The 13165-nt window shown below is 37.2% G+C and overlaps 1 protein-coding gene and 1 long non-coding RNA gene across 2 annotated transcripts; one reads left to right on the forward strand and one right to left on the reverse strand.

Annotated features, from left to right (window-relative positions):
- Window positions 1–3672: 3672 nt before the first annotated feature.
- On the reverse strand, window positions 3673–6728 carry LOC140809788 (protein FAR1-RELATED SEQUENCE 5-like). Its single transcript, XM_073167524.1, has 3 exons — window positions 4309–6728; window positions 4148–4212; window positions 3673–4073 (listed from the first exon to the last, which is right to left on the reverse strand). Exons 1-3 carry the CDS (start codon window positions 6468–6470, stop codon window positions 4054–4056), a joined length of 2247 nt encoding a protein of 748 aa, XP_073023625.1. The 5' UTR covers window positions 6471–6728; the 3' UTR covers window positions 3673–4053.
- Window positions 6729–9880: 3152 nt separating this feature from the next.
- LOC140809798 (uncharacterized) lies at window positions 9881–10778 on the forward strand. Its single transcript, XR_012113179.1, has 3 exons — window positions 9881–9948; window positions 10071–10126; window positions 10211–10778. It is a non-coding gene; the product is annotated as an uncharacterized lncRNA (long non-coding RNA).
- The last annotated feature ends 2387 nt before the right edge of the window (window positions 10779–13165 follow it).

Consider the following 13165-nt stretch of genomic DNA (forward strand, 5'->3'; position numbering starts at 1 on the left):
GTATAAACACACTGGGTAGACGAATATAATGAAAGAATAACAATAATGTCAACTACTTGACAATCATAACCATATCCTATATAAAAGTCTTGGGTATATAGATTGAAATTCCAACGATAAACATGTAGTTTAATGCTAAAGAAGAATCTACCAATATTCACATCAGGTTCTTCAAATATCTTTACTTTCCTTGCTGTCCAAATCTATATTCACATCTATATAACTCTATGTTACCTATAATTATGATGACTTATAAAAATGTGGATGCTGAATAAATTTTTTGCACGGTGGTTTTACTACATTACTCAAAAATTATTTATTGTTTATATCAATTGTATGGGTATTGATAGAAAAAATATATAAAATTTAATGTCAAATTTGAGACATTAAATTTATAGAATTTAATATATTATTTATTCATTTAATTGGTCCATTTATTTTTTTAACTCATTAAACACATTAGGATCATAATAGTATTATTATTTTTTAATAGAAAATTGAAATATAATAAACTTTGAAAATAATATTACGTAAAAATTGAATAAATATTTGATAATAAAAATATATCAGAGAAATAACATTTTTTTATAGATAATTCTAAGAAAAAATATTGAAAGACTAAATCTTGGAATAAAAAATATATATTTTATTAAAAATATTAAAAGATAAAAACATTTAAATTTTTTTTTTTTTTTGAGAAATCTAATAACAATGATACATTAAAATATATCTATAAAAGTGTTCGTCAAAAGATAAAAATTACATCTTTATCAATACGAATCTAAAAACTCAATAAAGATATATATGTAAAATTCTAATTGTTGTAAGGGTAAAAATAAAATATCACATTTTTTAAATTTATTTCACCTAATATATAATTAATTAGTAGTCTCTTAATGAATTACTATTGCCTAAGAGTTTTGGTGATCGAAAAAATCAAAACAACACTTAACTGTTTCAAGAAAAAATGCAATCTTCTGTGTATAACAGGAACCAGTTCAACCGTCTAAACTTACAGCCGCCTAGTCTTCAACCGCTTACCATTCAACCATTTGAAGCAGAAGAATTTCAAACTTTTAAAGAACTTCTCAACCGGCTGTTCGAATACTTTAAATCGAGTCATTAAAGAGCTATTTATTGCTTACTTAATGAAAAATATTCTTTGACCGGTTCAGGACGTTCTTTGGTTTTGCACCGCTACGAGTCAATCATGTCTGCGCCAATCCCGATATTGATCTGCATTTATGTCACTGTCCCAGAAAAGAAAAATTACTTATATCCTACAAGTTCTGATGGTAAAAACAGTTGCCATAAAAGAATACTCAGCAGTAACTTTTGAAGGAATGAAATTCAAATCTATGTGAGCAAAGAGAACATTAAATGCTTTGCTGAAGAATATTTAATGTATTTGCAGCTGATACTGACACCTCATTCCAAGGTTACAGGTTAACGTTATTCATTTCTTTCCGACTGTTGGAATGACAGCTTATATAAGAAGAGCTGGAAGTATGCAAGACAAAGACACAATCGTCAAGCTTTCAACAGTGCGATAACTACAAGCCTCCATACTTAAAGAATCTGAGCGCAATGAAAGATCATATACATCATCACTCATCAAGCATGCACTCAACAAAAAAATATTTGATCATTCAAAGGACATTTTAGTGCTACGAAAATAGATTGTTTTTCTTAAATCAGTAACATTTGATTATTTGACTAATTGTGGTGTCTGGTGAACCGTTCAAAACAGGCAGTGCGATAAGTCCTGATTGGAGTGGATTGTTGCAAAGATTTTTGTAAAGCCAAAGTCTTTTAGTGGAATTCTTCATATAGAGGAAGAAGGGGTGACGTATGAGTCTTATCTCCGAACATCCATAAAAATCACGTGTCTTTACTTTTCGCAAGCTTTTGCATTTCTAACCATATCTTGCTGATTAGACTGTCAACCGGTTGAAACTATCGTTAGAAATATTGAAATTTTTTCCGCACTTTTCAAGTGATTCATATTTCTAACTATTTCAGAAAAAATTTCAATCGCCTAATAATAGTTGAAATCAAATTTTAAAAGCAAATATTTTCAAAGATTTTATTCACCCCCTGTCTAAACTCTTTCCCGATCTTAACAAGTGGTATCAGAGCGGGGTTCTCTCGAACATCGATATCTACAATTTATACATGACATCTTTCAACAAAATTCATATTTTTTGTAAAGAAGACTATGATGACTGGAAGATTCGTATGCAGACACATTTAGCAACCCAGGACGATGACATGTGGTATGTCAACACTGACGGGCCTATGAAGATCTTGAAAGTCAATCCAGCTGTGGTTACAACTAAAGGTGCTCTCCAAATGGTTGAAAATCATCGATCTGAATGGACATTTGAGGACAAAAAGAAGGCAAATCTTGATAACATTGCAAAAGACGCTCTTTATAAAACCCTGGATAAGAACATATTTGTCAAGATTAAAACTTGCTCGATAGCAAAAGAGATATGGGAAAAATGCACACAAATGTGTTAGGGAAACGACTAAACCAAAGAAAACAAACTGACAGTCGCTATCTAGAAATTTGACCATACAAGGATAAAGCCAGGAGAAATCATTGCAGAAATTGATGACTAGGAATCGGCTGAGCAAAAATATCCAATGTATGTACATGCTTATTTTATTAAATTGTATAACTAAAAAGTTACATAAATATTATCGTCAAAATCAATCATCAATAAAAACCCAAAATATGTAATGCATGAAAAAGGGATATTAATGAGTAATTAAAAGATATGGATGTTATTTTCTACTATAAAAATATATCTACATATATGAAAGCATGAAAAGTGCAAAACGGGCCTGTTTTTGTACGGTTCTCGGTCATCCCAAAAAACACTTGTTATACGCTGGGCTTCCCACCAAACCAAAAGCATTCTTTGTCAAGAGTAAATTGTTTGTTCCACAGATGTTGTAGCCGGTTTCCCCTTCTCCTTTGTTGCTCCTATCTGCTTTCCTCCTTTCTTCTCAGGTTTCTTCTCCCCTCCACCTTCTCTGTTGTAAGTCTCCTTCCCTACCTCCAATTACCTTCTGTTTTTTTTTGGCGCACTGTTTTACTTACGTGTTGTCTTTCCCCCTCCACCGTGCTCGTTGTTCGGCTTCCTTTCTACCGCCGGCTAACTTTCGGTTTGTTAGGAAAAAATGAGCTTTGTACTCATTTAGAATCCATAAAATAATTCGAACGAGCTACGTAGCGAACGGAAATATTTCTCGATTACCAATAAAGGTGAATGAGAAATTAATTGAGTTCAAATTTTATCGAATGAAAAGATTGAATCGAAAGGATTATATATATATATATATATATATATATATAGGGAATTGATACCCTGGGCGCCCTTTGATGAGCGTCCAGTGGGCGACAGCTGAGCTGTCGCCCACATGTGCAGTTTATTTTTTTTTTAAAATTTGACGTTTCGCGACGGTTTTAAAAATCCGTCGCAAATGGCGACGGATTTTAACAAACCGTCGCAAAGCCCACATGTGCAGTTTATTTTTTTAAAAATTTGACGTTTTGCGACGGTTTAAAAATCCGTCGCAAATGGCGACGGATTTTAAGAAACCGTCGCAAAACGTCAAATTTTTTTTATAAAAAGAAAAGAGGGGACAGAGGGGCGTTCCCAAATTTCGTGTCCCACCTTCGCCCAACAGCCCACAAATGCATTAGACAGGTGGAAATTAGAAATAATTTACTACGCGACACAAACATGATGTTTTACGTCGACCACAGCGGGTTTTTATACATGTTCCATAAGTCATATGAAAGAGAACGATACAACAATATGGCAGCAGGAAAATTAAAACACCAAGATTTCTTGACAGAGAATGGTTATCATATTGAATTTGAAAATTCTACAATGCTAATTCTTGAATTAAGCAGAGGATCCTTCTCATGGTGACAGAAACCTCAAAGCTCGATGTTTCATCCACGACAGAGGTTTGATAAAGCACTATAAAATGGTTACCCCATCGCACATATTCAACTTGATAAAATAATAACCTTTATCAAATCCAGTTGTTAGAACCTGTAAAATTCAAAACAGTTATGAATAAAAAAAATATTGATGATTAACAACATATATTTAGAGATTTAAATTACCATCTATCGATCCAAAATCTTCGTCATTTGAGCTTTCTTCTTCGTTTTTATTATTAATAGTTGACCTGAAGAACGTTGAGTATGCCACCATATATTAATTTTGATGATTAACCAAATATATACAAAAATACTAAAAATTTACATTGTTGATAAACACATACCCGTCTTGCAAATTTGGACAGTTACGCTTGTCATGCTGCACACCTCGGCGTCCACACCCACGACATTTTCTTCCCTGTGTGGTTGCCTTCTCCTTTGATGACTTTAATCTCTTCCCACATCCCTTTGTTCTAATTTTTTGAGGATCAACGATATCAACAGCCCTATCTGTGGCTCTTCTACATTGACTTCCACCGCTTACTGTTGTAGTCATATTCAAATCTTTCATTTTGTTGCCAATATAATCAAACTGTGCATTCAAGAAATTTGTTCCCTCAACAGTCAATGATGCAATATCAACTAATGCAGAAGCTTTATAGGATAACCTCAAATGTCTTGACATCAAACATCTTTCTGGAGCTTCAACCACATTTGGCTCATCTGTAGGAAAAAATTCTACATTCTTTGCTGCTTGCGTCCAACGTTTCAGTATATATTTATCAGGCAAATGAAAGACTTGGTTTATACGAAAAAATGCTAACATATGCCTGCATGGAATGCCCTCAAACTGAAATTTCATACAACTGCACAATATATCATCCCCTTGTATGACATGTGTAAGCACTCTTGGTTTCGAAGAAGAAGAAGCTTGAAAATTCATTACCTTGTAAATCCCAAACTCATTTCCCACAGATTCTGTTTGCACGTAATAACCATGACTCTGACTCATTTCTTCTAGAAACTCCAACCATTTCTTTTTCGTGTAAACCGTCACCATCTGAGATTCCATTGGCCATTTGGACTGTAGCTTGGGACGCTCATTCATATCGACATGATCTGCAACTAACTCATTGTGTCTTTGGTGCCGGAGTGCCTTATTGAAACGAATGATAAAATCCATCAATGAGTTCTTGCTAGATATATATCTCTTGAAAAAAGCATGTGAACTTTCGGACCGCTGACTACTTGACATACCCGCAGAAAATACATGATTAAAATATGCTGGCACCCATTTATGTCGCAAATCAAACATCAACGACAGCCAATCATGTTGTTCCAAGTTAGCATTAGACATAGCAGCTTCCCAGGAACTCTCAAATTCCTCATCTGTGGAGGAATGTAGAATGGCATTCCTTATGCTTTCGTAGTGATCACGGAAAGTCATTGGGTTTAATTTCTCAGAGAATTTGTTCAGTATATGCCACAAACAATATCGATGTGTTGTTCGAGGAAAAACTTGTGATATGGCTTTCGTCAGAGCCGGATCTTGGTCAGTGATAATCAAGTTTGGGGCACCTTGACACATGGCTTCTAGGAATTTATTAAGCAACCAAACAAAAGAATCTGTTTTTTCGTCACTCAACAATCCACAACCAAAAAGAATGGTCTGATGATGATGATTAACTCCTACAAATGGTGCGAAAATCATCCCATATTTGTTGGTGTTGTATGTAGTATCAAACACAACCACGTCACCAAAAGCAGTGTATGCCCTTCTTGACACATGATCAGTCCAAAAACACCTGGTAAATCTGTTGTCCGAGTCAGTCTCATAATCAAAAAAGAACAATGAATTCTTCTCTTTCTCAGATTCGAAGAAATCGACCAATGTTTCTGCATCAATACCCTTATGCTCATCCCTAACACTTTGCTCGTAGTTTCTGATATCTCTTTCTATGAAACCTACATGTTCAGGCCCACCAGACTCTATCTCAAATAATCTCATTTGTTGACAAGTTGGCACATTGGCTTCTGCAAATTGTTGACTCAACATTTTTTTTGATGCAGAAATACCGCGATGCGAGCGTAACAAATGCACCTTCGACGGAGTCGATAATGAATGATTATGACTTTCAACGAAAGTACTGACAACCCAACCCGGACCTGTTTGTTCCTTGACAACTGAAATCTTGGACAAACATCTGGTTCTAGTCTCACCACGGGCTCTTTCTTTTCTTGGTTGATCTTTTTTTGTCTGTTTGCTCCATCGAATATCATCTGTATGCCCTTCTTTAAAGCATACAAATTTCTTCCATACAATTTCGTTTGTTTTCTTACTTTTCTTGCTATTACTCATTCTCGCGCTAAAACCGGATTCTCGGGCATATTGGTTGTAGAATGAGAATGCATCCTCTAACGAATCAAATCTCATACCAATCTGGGGTTTCTGATCATCACCGACTTGGGGGATGTATGATTGTTCATCTCCACTATATTGATCCATTTCATCTACAGTGGCGCTAGGCAGACGTGGGGTGGTGCTCGAAAATCTTTGCGGGCGGTAAGGTGCTGGCGAGGATTGTCTGGGGATTAACCGAGCACGATTAGCGACGGTAACAATATAATCATATGAGAAACAACATCAAGTATAAAATATATTTTAACAAAACATACTAGAAATGAATAAATTTATAAATACTCCAGATACATAAATAGCTAGATCATCAACACCATTTCCTAGTGCAATTAATTAAATATGCAGACTTACACTTCACAAACATTAAAGGACATGTATGCCAATACACCAGAAACCTTCAAAATCATAAATTGGAAATTTCTTCGGAATATGAAATTTAGAACTACATCGATTTACCTTCTGATGTCGTCGGAATATTTCCCCGCACGAGAGCTCCAGAAGTTCGCTCAATCTTCTTAACGTAAAGATTTGAGCGTAGGTGGGAGAAGGGCTGTTGGGCGAAGGTGGGACACGAAATTTGGGAACGCCCCTCTGTCCCCTCTTTTCTTTTTATAAAAAAAATTTGACGTTTTGCGACGGTTTGTTAAAATCCGTCGCCATTTGCGACGGTTTTTTAAAACCGTCGCAAAACGTCAAATTTTTAAAAAAAATAAACTGCACATGTGGGCTTCGCGACGGTTTGTTAAAATCCGTCGCCATTTGCGACGTATTTGTAAAACCGTCGCGAAACGTCAAATCTTTAAAAAAAAATAAACTGCACATGTGGGCGACAGCTGGCTGTCGCCCACTGGGCGCTCACCAAAGGGCGCCCAGGGTATCAATTCCATATATATATATATATATATATATATAAATATATATAAGTTAAAAAAAATATTGAAATCACACGGCCAATGGCTATGTGATTTCATGAATTGAATTTGGACATGGCCGAAAGGCCATGTCTTTTGTATTGAAATGATGCTTCCAAAAGACATGTCTTTTGATTCAAGAGTTTTCATTTTCTATAAATAGGACCTCCCACATTTCATTTGATTGCACAATTTTCTCTTCTTCTCCTTCTCTCTCAAGTTTAATTCTTTATGCGAATTTTAAACACTAGCGCTTAAAGTTCAAATTTTCAAGATATAAAATCTTAAGTTTGAATTTTCTAAGCTTATACGCTTAATTCGAACTTTGGGATTAACTTTGAGAGTTGTCTTCTAGTTTTGAGTTTTTTAAGCATTTGCGCTTAAATCCAAGTTTTGCAAGATATAAACTCTTGGAATTGGATTTTTAAGTTTAACGCTTAGAATTCGAAATTAGAAAATTTTCATACCATCTTGATAGCGTTCTAAACATCTCAAGTTCATGTGACTTTAAAATTTGTAGTGCTACTATTTTAAAGTCGTAGTCGTTGTATCTTGGGAAACGAATTGCCAACAACCGTGAGAATCGGGGCGGGGCAATATCGTTTTAAGGAAAAAGAGTCAAACTCTTGCCTCAACTATTTTTCTCCTAGCCATTTGGTTCAACCATATCTATCCCCAAATTTCCCAAGTCAAAAGAATACCATACCAACAATCTTAAAACGATATCCGAACTAAAATGGCCTCAACAAGTACAACGACTCCTCCAACTGTCCATCATGGAGAAAAACCTGAAAAGTTCCATGGTGTTGATTTCAAGCGGTGGCAATAAAAAATGCTCTTCTACTTGACCACCTTAGCTTTGGCGAAATTTCTCAAAGAAGATCCACCTACTGTTGATGGAGGAGAACAAGATACTCAAAAGAGGGCGGCAAATTTGCTAGAATGAAACACTAGTCTAAATCCAGCCTTGACAAGTGATGATCCCGACACAAGATTCTTTCGAATATTCGGAACATGTAGCATATCAATAAGAGTTAGTTCTTTGTCGGATGTCATCTTGAGCACCACTTTTCCAAGTCCCACGATTTTTGACGTAGTAGAGTTACCCATGAAGAGTTGTCGTCCACTAATTGGGGTATAGGTAGAGAACATCTCCTTTTCGGCACAAACATGCCTTGTTGCTCCCGTGTCTATGAACCATTCTTTTGGATTGTCCACTAAATTGGCTTCAAACACAACCGCGAAAAGCATGAGATCCGACATGTCATTTGACAATTTCTCATCTTCGGTGATGTTCACTTGGTCCCTTGACTTCTTTTGATTACCTTTCTTTTCTCGGCAATCTTGTGCCAAATGGTTAGGCTTGCCACAATTGTAACAATTGCCTTTAAACTTTTTGGTCTTTCCTTTCTTTGGACCATTTCCTTGGTGCTTTCTCTTCTTGCTAGTGTTTTGTTCCACCAAATTTGCTCTCGCCTCAAAATTGCTCTTTCCGGCCTTCCTTTCGGATGCCCTGTTGTCCTCCTCAATTCTTAGGCGCACAATCAAGTCTTCAAGATTCATCTCTTTGCGTTTATGCTTGAGATAATTCTTAAAGTCTTTCCACATAGGAGGCAACTTTTCAATCATGTCCGCCACTTGGAATGAATCACTAAGGTTCATTCCTTCCGAATGAATTTCTTGCAGAATTACTTGTAACTCTTGCACTTGGGCCATAATCGGTTTGAAATCAATCATCTTGAAATCCAAGAATCGTCCGACAATGAATTTCTTCAAACCGGCATCCTCAGATCTATACTTCTTGTCAAGTGACTCCCACAATTCTTTTGTCGTTTTCACTTGACAATACACGTTGTATAGTGCATTGTCTAGTCCATTCAAGATATAGTTTTTGCATAGGAAGTCGCTATGATTCCATGCATCAACGGCCGCCCTTTTTTGAGTATCTTGTTCTCCTCCATCAACAGTAGGTGGATATTCTTTGAGAAATTTCGCCAAAGCTAAGGTGGTCAAGTAGAAGAGCATTTTTTGTTGCCACCGCTTGAAATCAACACCATGGAACTTTTCAGGTTTTTCTCCATGATGGACAGTTGGAGGAGTCGTTGTACTTGTTGAGGCCATTTTAGTTCGGATATCGTTTTAAGATTGTTGGTATGGTATTCTTTTGACTTGGGAAATTTGGGGATAGATATGGTTGAACCAAATGGCTAGGAGAAAATAGTCGAGGCAAGAATTTGTCTCTTTTTCCTTAAAACGATATTGAAGGTTGTTAAAAAATGTCTATTTTCTGTGTGACTTGATGTGTTGGTCGGGAAGTTCATATGATTTACTTACTCTGTTTGTTCCAAAATTCCTTTTTATCTATTGTTTTTCATTCAACTAGGTTTCCTTGAAGGTTAGTTTTAATCAAAAATGGATTTTTAATTAATTGGATTTTTAATTAAATCAAGTATTACGCATAACTTTCTTCATTTATGTGTTTGGCATGTTTACGTGATATACTGCTATAAATTAGGTATATATTTACCTAATCAATGCTCATATTTGTACTGTATGTAAGGTGCGAATTAGAACATTCTGAATGTCTGACTTTATAGCCTCAGTAAGAAGAGGAAATGTCCATGCGGTTCAATTTCACACAGAGCAGAGTGGAGGTAAGAATATTTCTCAGATCCCTGTTGACGGAATAGAGGAAATTGAACCGGTCTTTATGTGTTTTATAGTATCCTGTACATGAATTTATTCATCTGATTAATCACATTAATGAGTTTTGCAGATGTTTGCCTAACTGTTCTAGGAAGGTTTTTGTATCCCAGTCCAGAGATAACAAAGGTAACAAGTGCTCCAGTATTATTCTTTGTTTCTGTGGTTATTTGACACGGTACCTAACCAATAACAATTTTCATGTGAAGACAGAAGCCAGTCCCAGGGACAACATCTAAGCTCGCTAAGAGGGTGATTAATGCTGATAGCATGATATTGAAAAGCTTGGTCTGACAGTATGTTTTTCACCACTTGAATTCAGATTTATGGGATTAGAACATTCTGAATGTCTGAGTTTTGTAAGGGCGCCAAAACTAGCATACAACGAAATATAAAAATGGTGTAGACTTCATTAGAGGTTGGAGCATCATTTCATGTATTCATCCCTCATCTCTGCAACCCCAGCCAAAAAAAGAAATCAATGTTTTTAAAAAATGTCTATTTTCTGTGTGACTTGATGTGTTGGTCGTGAAGTTCATATGATTTACTTACTCTGTTTGTTCCAAAATTCCTTTTTATCTATTGTTTTTCATTCAACTAGGTTGCCTTGAAGGTTAGTTTTAATCAAAAATGGATTTTTAATTAATTGGATTTTTAATTAAATCAAGTATTACGCATAACTTTCTTCATTTATGTGTTTGGCATGTTTACGTGATATACTGCTATAAATTAGGTATATATTTACCTAATCAATGCTCATATTTGTACTGTATGTAAGGTGCGAATTAGAACATTGTGAATGTCTGAATTTATAGCCTCAGTAAGAAGAGGAAATGTCCATGCAGTTCAATTTCACACAGAGCAGAGTGGAGGTAAGAATATTTCTCAGATCCCTGTTGACGGAATAGAGGGAATTGAACCGGTCTTTATGTGTTTTATAGTATCCTGTACATGAATTTATTCATCTGATTAATCACATTAATGAGTTTTGCAAATGTTTGCCTAACTGTTCTAGGAAGGTTTTTGTATCCCAGTCCAGAGATAACAAAGGTAACAAGTGCTCCAGTATTATTCTTTGTTTCTGTGGTTATTTGACACGGTACCTAACCAATAACAATTTTCATGTGAAGACAGAAGCCAGTCCCAGGGACTAGGGCTGGGATCGGGTAGGGACCCGTCCCGTAACCCCCTAACCCGATCCCCGTCCCGATAAGAATTGGGAATAAAAAAAGATTCCCGATCCCGTACCCGACAAATATCGGGACCCGAATGTTCGGGATCCCGAATGTTCGGGATCGGGTCGGGAAGGGAGACAAAATCCCGATAATTTTTTTTTATTTATGTCCTGAAAAGAAGGCTCTTAAATCGTGTTTAGCTTCAGATTCAGGTACTACATATCAAGAAAACACTTCTTTTTCATAGGGATTTTTCAGTTCCTCTACATGTTCATGAATTCATAGGGAGCAAGAAAAGTGATCAGGCGAAGAAGAAGAACATAGTGAAATTCGGGAAAGATGTGATATTCAAGCAAGAAAATCGACGGTGAGTCGTACAAAAATGAACAGACAAAATTCAGAGAAATTCGAAAGAGTTGCGGTAATGAAATTCAGAAATTTCCTACAAATCATGTAGCTTTGTACAGTTGGATTGTAGTATCCCGATGCCTAATTTGAGTTAATTATTGGATTAAATATATTTCGGTGGGATCGGAAGGACTGAACAGAGTTCGGATCGTCCGAAGCGGGTTCGGATCGTCCGAAGAGGGTTCGAATCGTCCGAAGACAGGTGGCTGGACACGTGGAAGACATGCAGAGTTCGGATCGTCCGATCAGGGTTCGGATCGTCCGAAGACAGGTGTCTGGACACGTGGAAGACATGCAGGGTTCGGATCGTCCGATAAGGGTTCGGAAGGTCCGAAGTGTACAGTGGATCGGATCGTCCGATCGTTGTCTATAAATAGAGGCGCGAGGCTTCACTTTTTACTCGCCAATTCCGAGTGTTCCAAAGCGTTTTAGTCGTTTCTGATGGGTTTCTAGTCTTTTCCCGAGGTTTAGGCTCTAGCGGGGAGCTACTAGTCTTGTAGCGGAGCTGTGCTCTAGTTGGGAGCTAGCGGCATCAGTGGGCTGACTACGGACGCAGGCTTGATTCTAGGGCTGATTGCTAGGATCTACTGATTTGAGGTACGAAAGTACTATCCGAGATAGCAGGATTGAGTATGCTTTACTATGTGTTGCATGTTTATATGTTGCATTATTATCTGTCATATGATGCATGGTTTATTATGCGGCATTTGCATAATAATGTTGAGCCTGATTATCTTTGAGATAGCCTGTTGAGAGGGTGCTCAGCCCTCGTTTGTTGTGGATGGTTGGACCCCGTTGGCCGACGGTGGTCAGGTCACCGGTATATCCACAGGTTTATTTTGGTATGGGAGCCACCTCCTGGTGCGACGGCGCAGAGTGCTACATACCTTGACGTCATTTACCTGAGCAGTATTTCGATATACCCAGATCCTGGTATCCAGTACATTTTGCATACATGCATGTCATAGTCTTGTATACTCATGCTTTCGGTGCTGAGCGTTTTATGCTCACGTCCTCGGTTTATCTCTGTTTTGGACACCCTATTCGATGGGGCAGGTCTCAGGTTGGACGGTCCAGGAGGGAGTGGACAGGGAGCTGGCAGAGGTTGACTTGTAGTTGTTGGTATTTGTTCTTGATATTTAGTTCGATCTGGTTGTTTAAGTATTTTGTACTTACAGATTCGATTGGGTTATATTACTGTTTTTCCGCTGTTTACCTGATTCAGTTTAAATGTTAAATTTTGCATGCTTAAGTTCTGATTAATAGGTGATTCTGGAACGGGTCACTACATTTATGGTATCAGAGCATGCATTAAGATTTTGGGATTAGGAACTGTTCTTTTGGGTTTAATCTCTGGTAACTTTTGTAGCTAAGAGATGTCTGGTTTTGACGACGATGCTAGTAGTCATGGCAGCGTTGGACGCTGGGGAGACCGCGACGATCGGGAGCGTCGTCGAGAGCATCGAGAACGTCGTCAACACCGTCGTGATGAGCCTCGGAGTTTTAGTATGCATCGGTTCTTGCAGATGGGGCCGAAACCTCTTTCGGGCGGTGAGACTCCGGATGTTGCGGAGAACTGGCTCGA

The sequence above is a fragment of the Primulina eburnea genome, chromosome 1 (assembly GCF_022965805.1).
Source record: "Primulina eburnea isolate SZY01 chromosome 1, ASM2296580v1, whole genome shotgun sequence".
NCBI classification, from domain to species: domain Eukaryota; kingdom Viridiplantae; phylum Streptophyta; class Magnoliopsida; order Lamiales; family Gesneriaceae; genus Primulina; species Primulina eburnea.

Bases quoted from the DNA above. Each gene is read 5' to 3' on its own strand.
- LOC140809788 (XM_073167524.1), bottom strand. From the start codon at position 6,470: ATGGATCAATATAGTGGAGATGAACAATCATACATCCCCCAAGTCGGT. The intron at 4,213-4,308 runs GTATGTGTTTAT...AACGTTCTTCAG, and splicing joins TGTCCAAATTTGCAAGACGG to GTCAACTATTAATAATAAAA. The intron at 4,074-4,147 runs GTAATTTAAATC...TGAATTTTACAG, and splicing joins AGATTTTGGATCGATAGATG to GTTCTAACAACTGGATTTGA.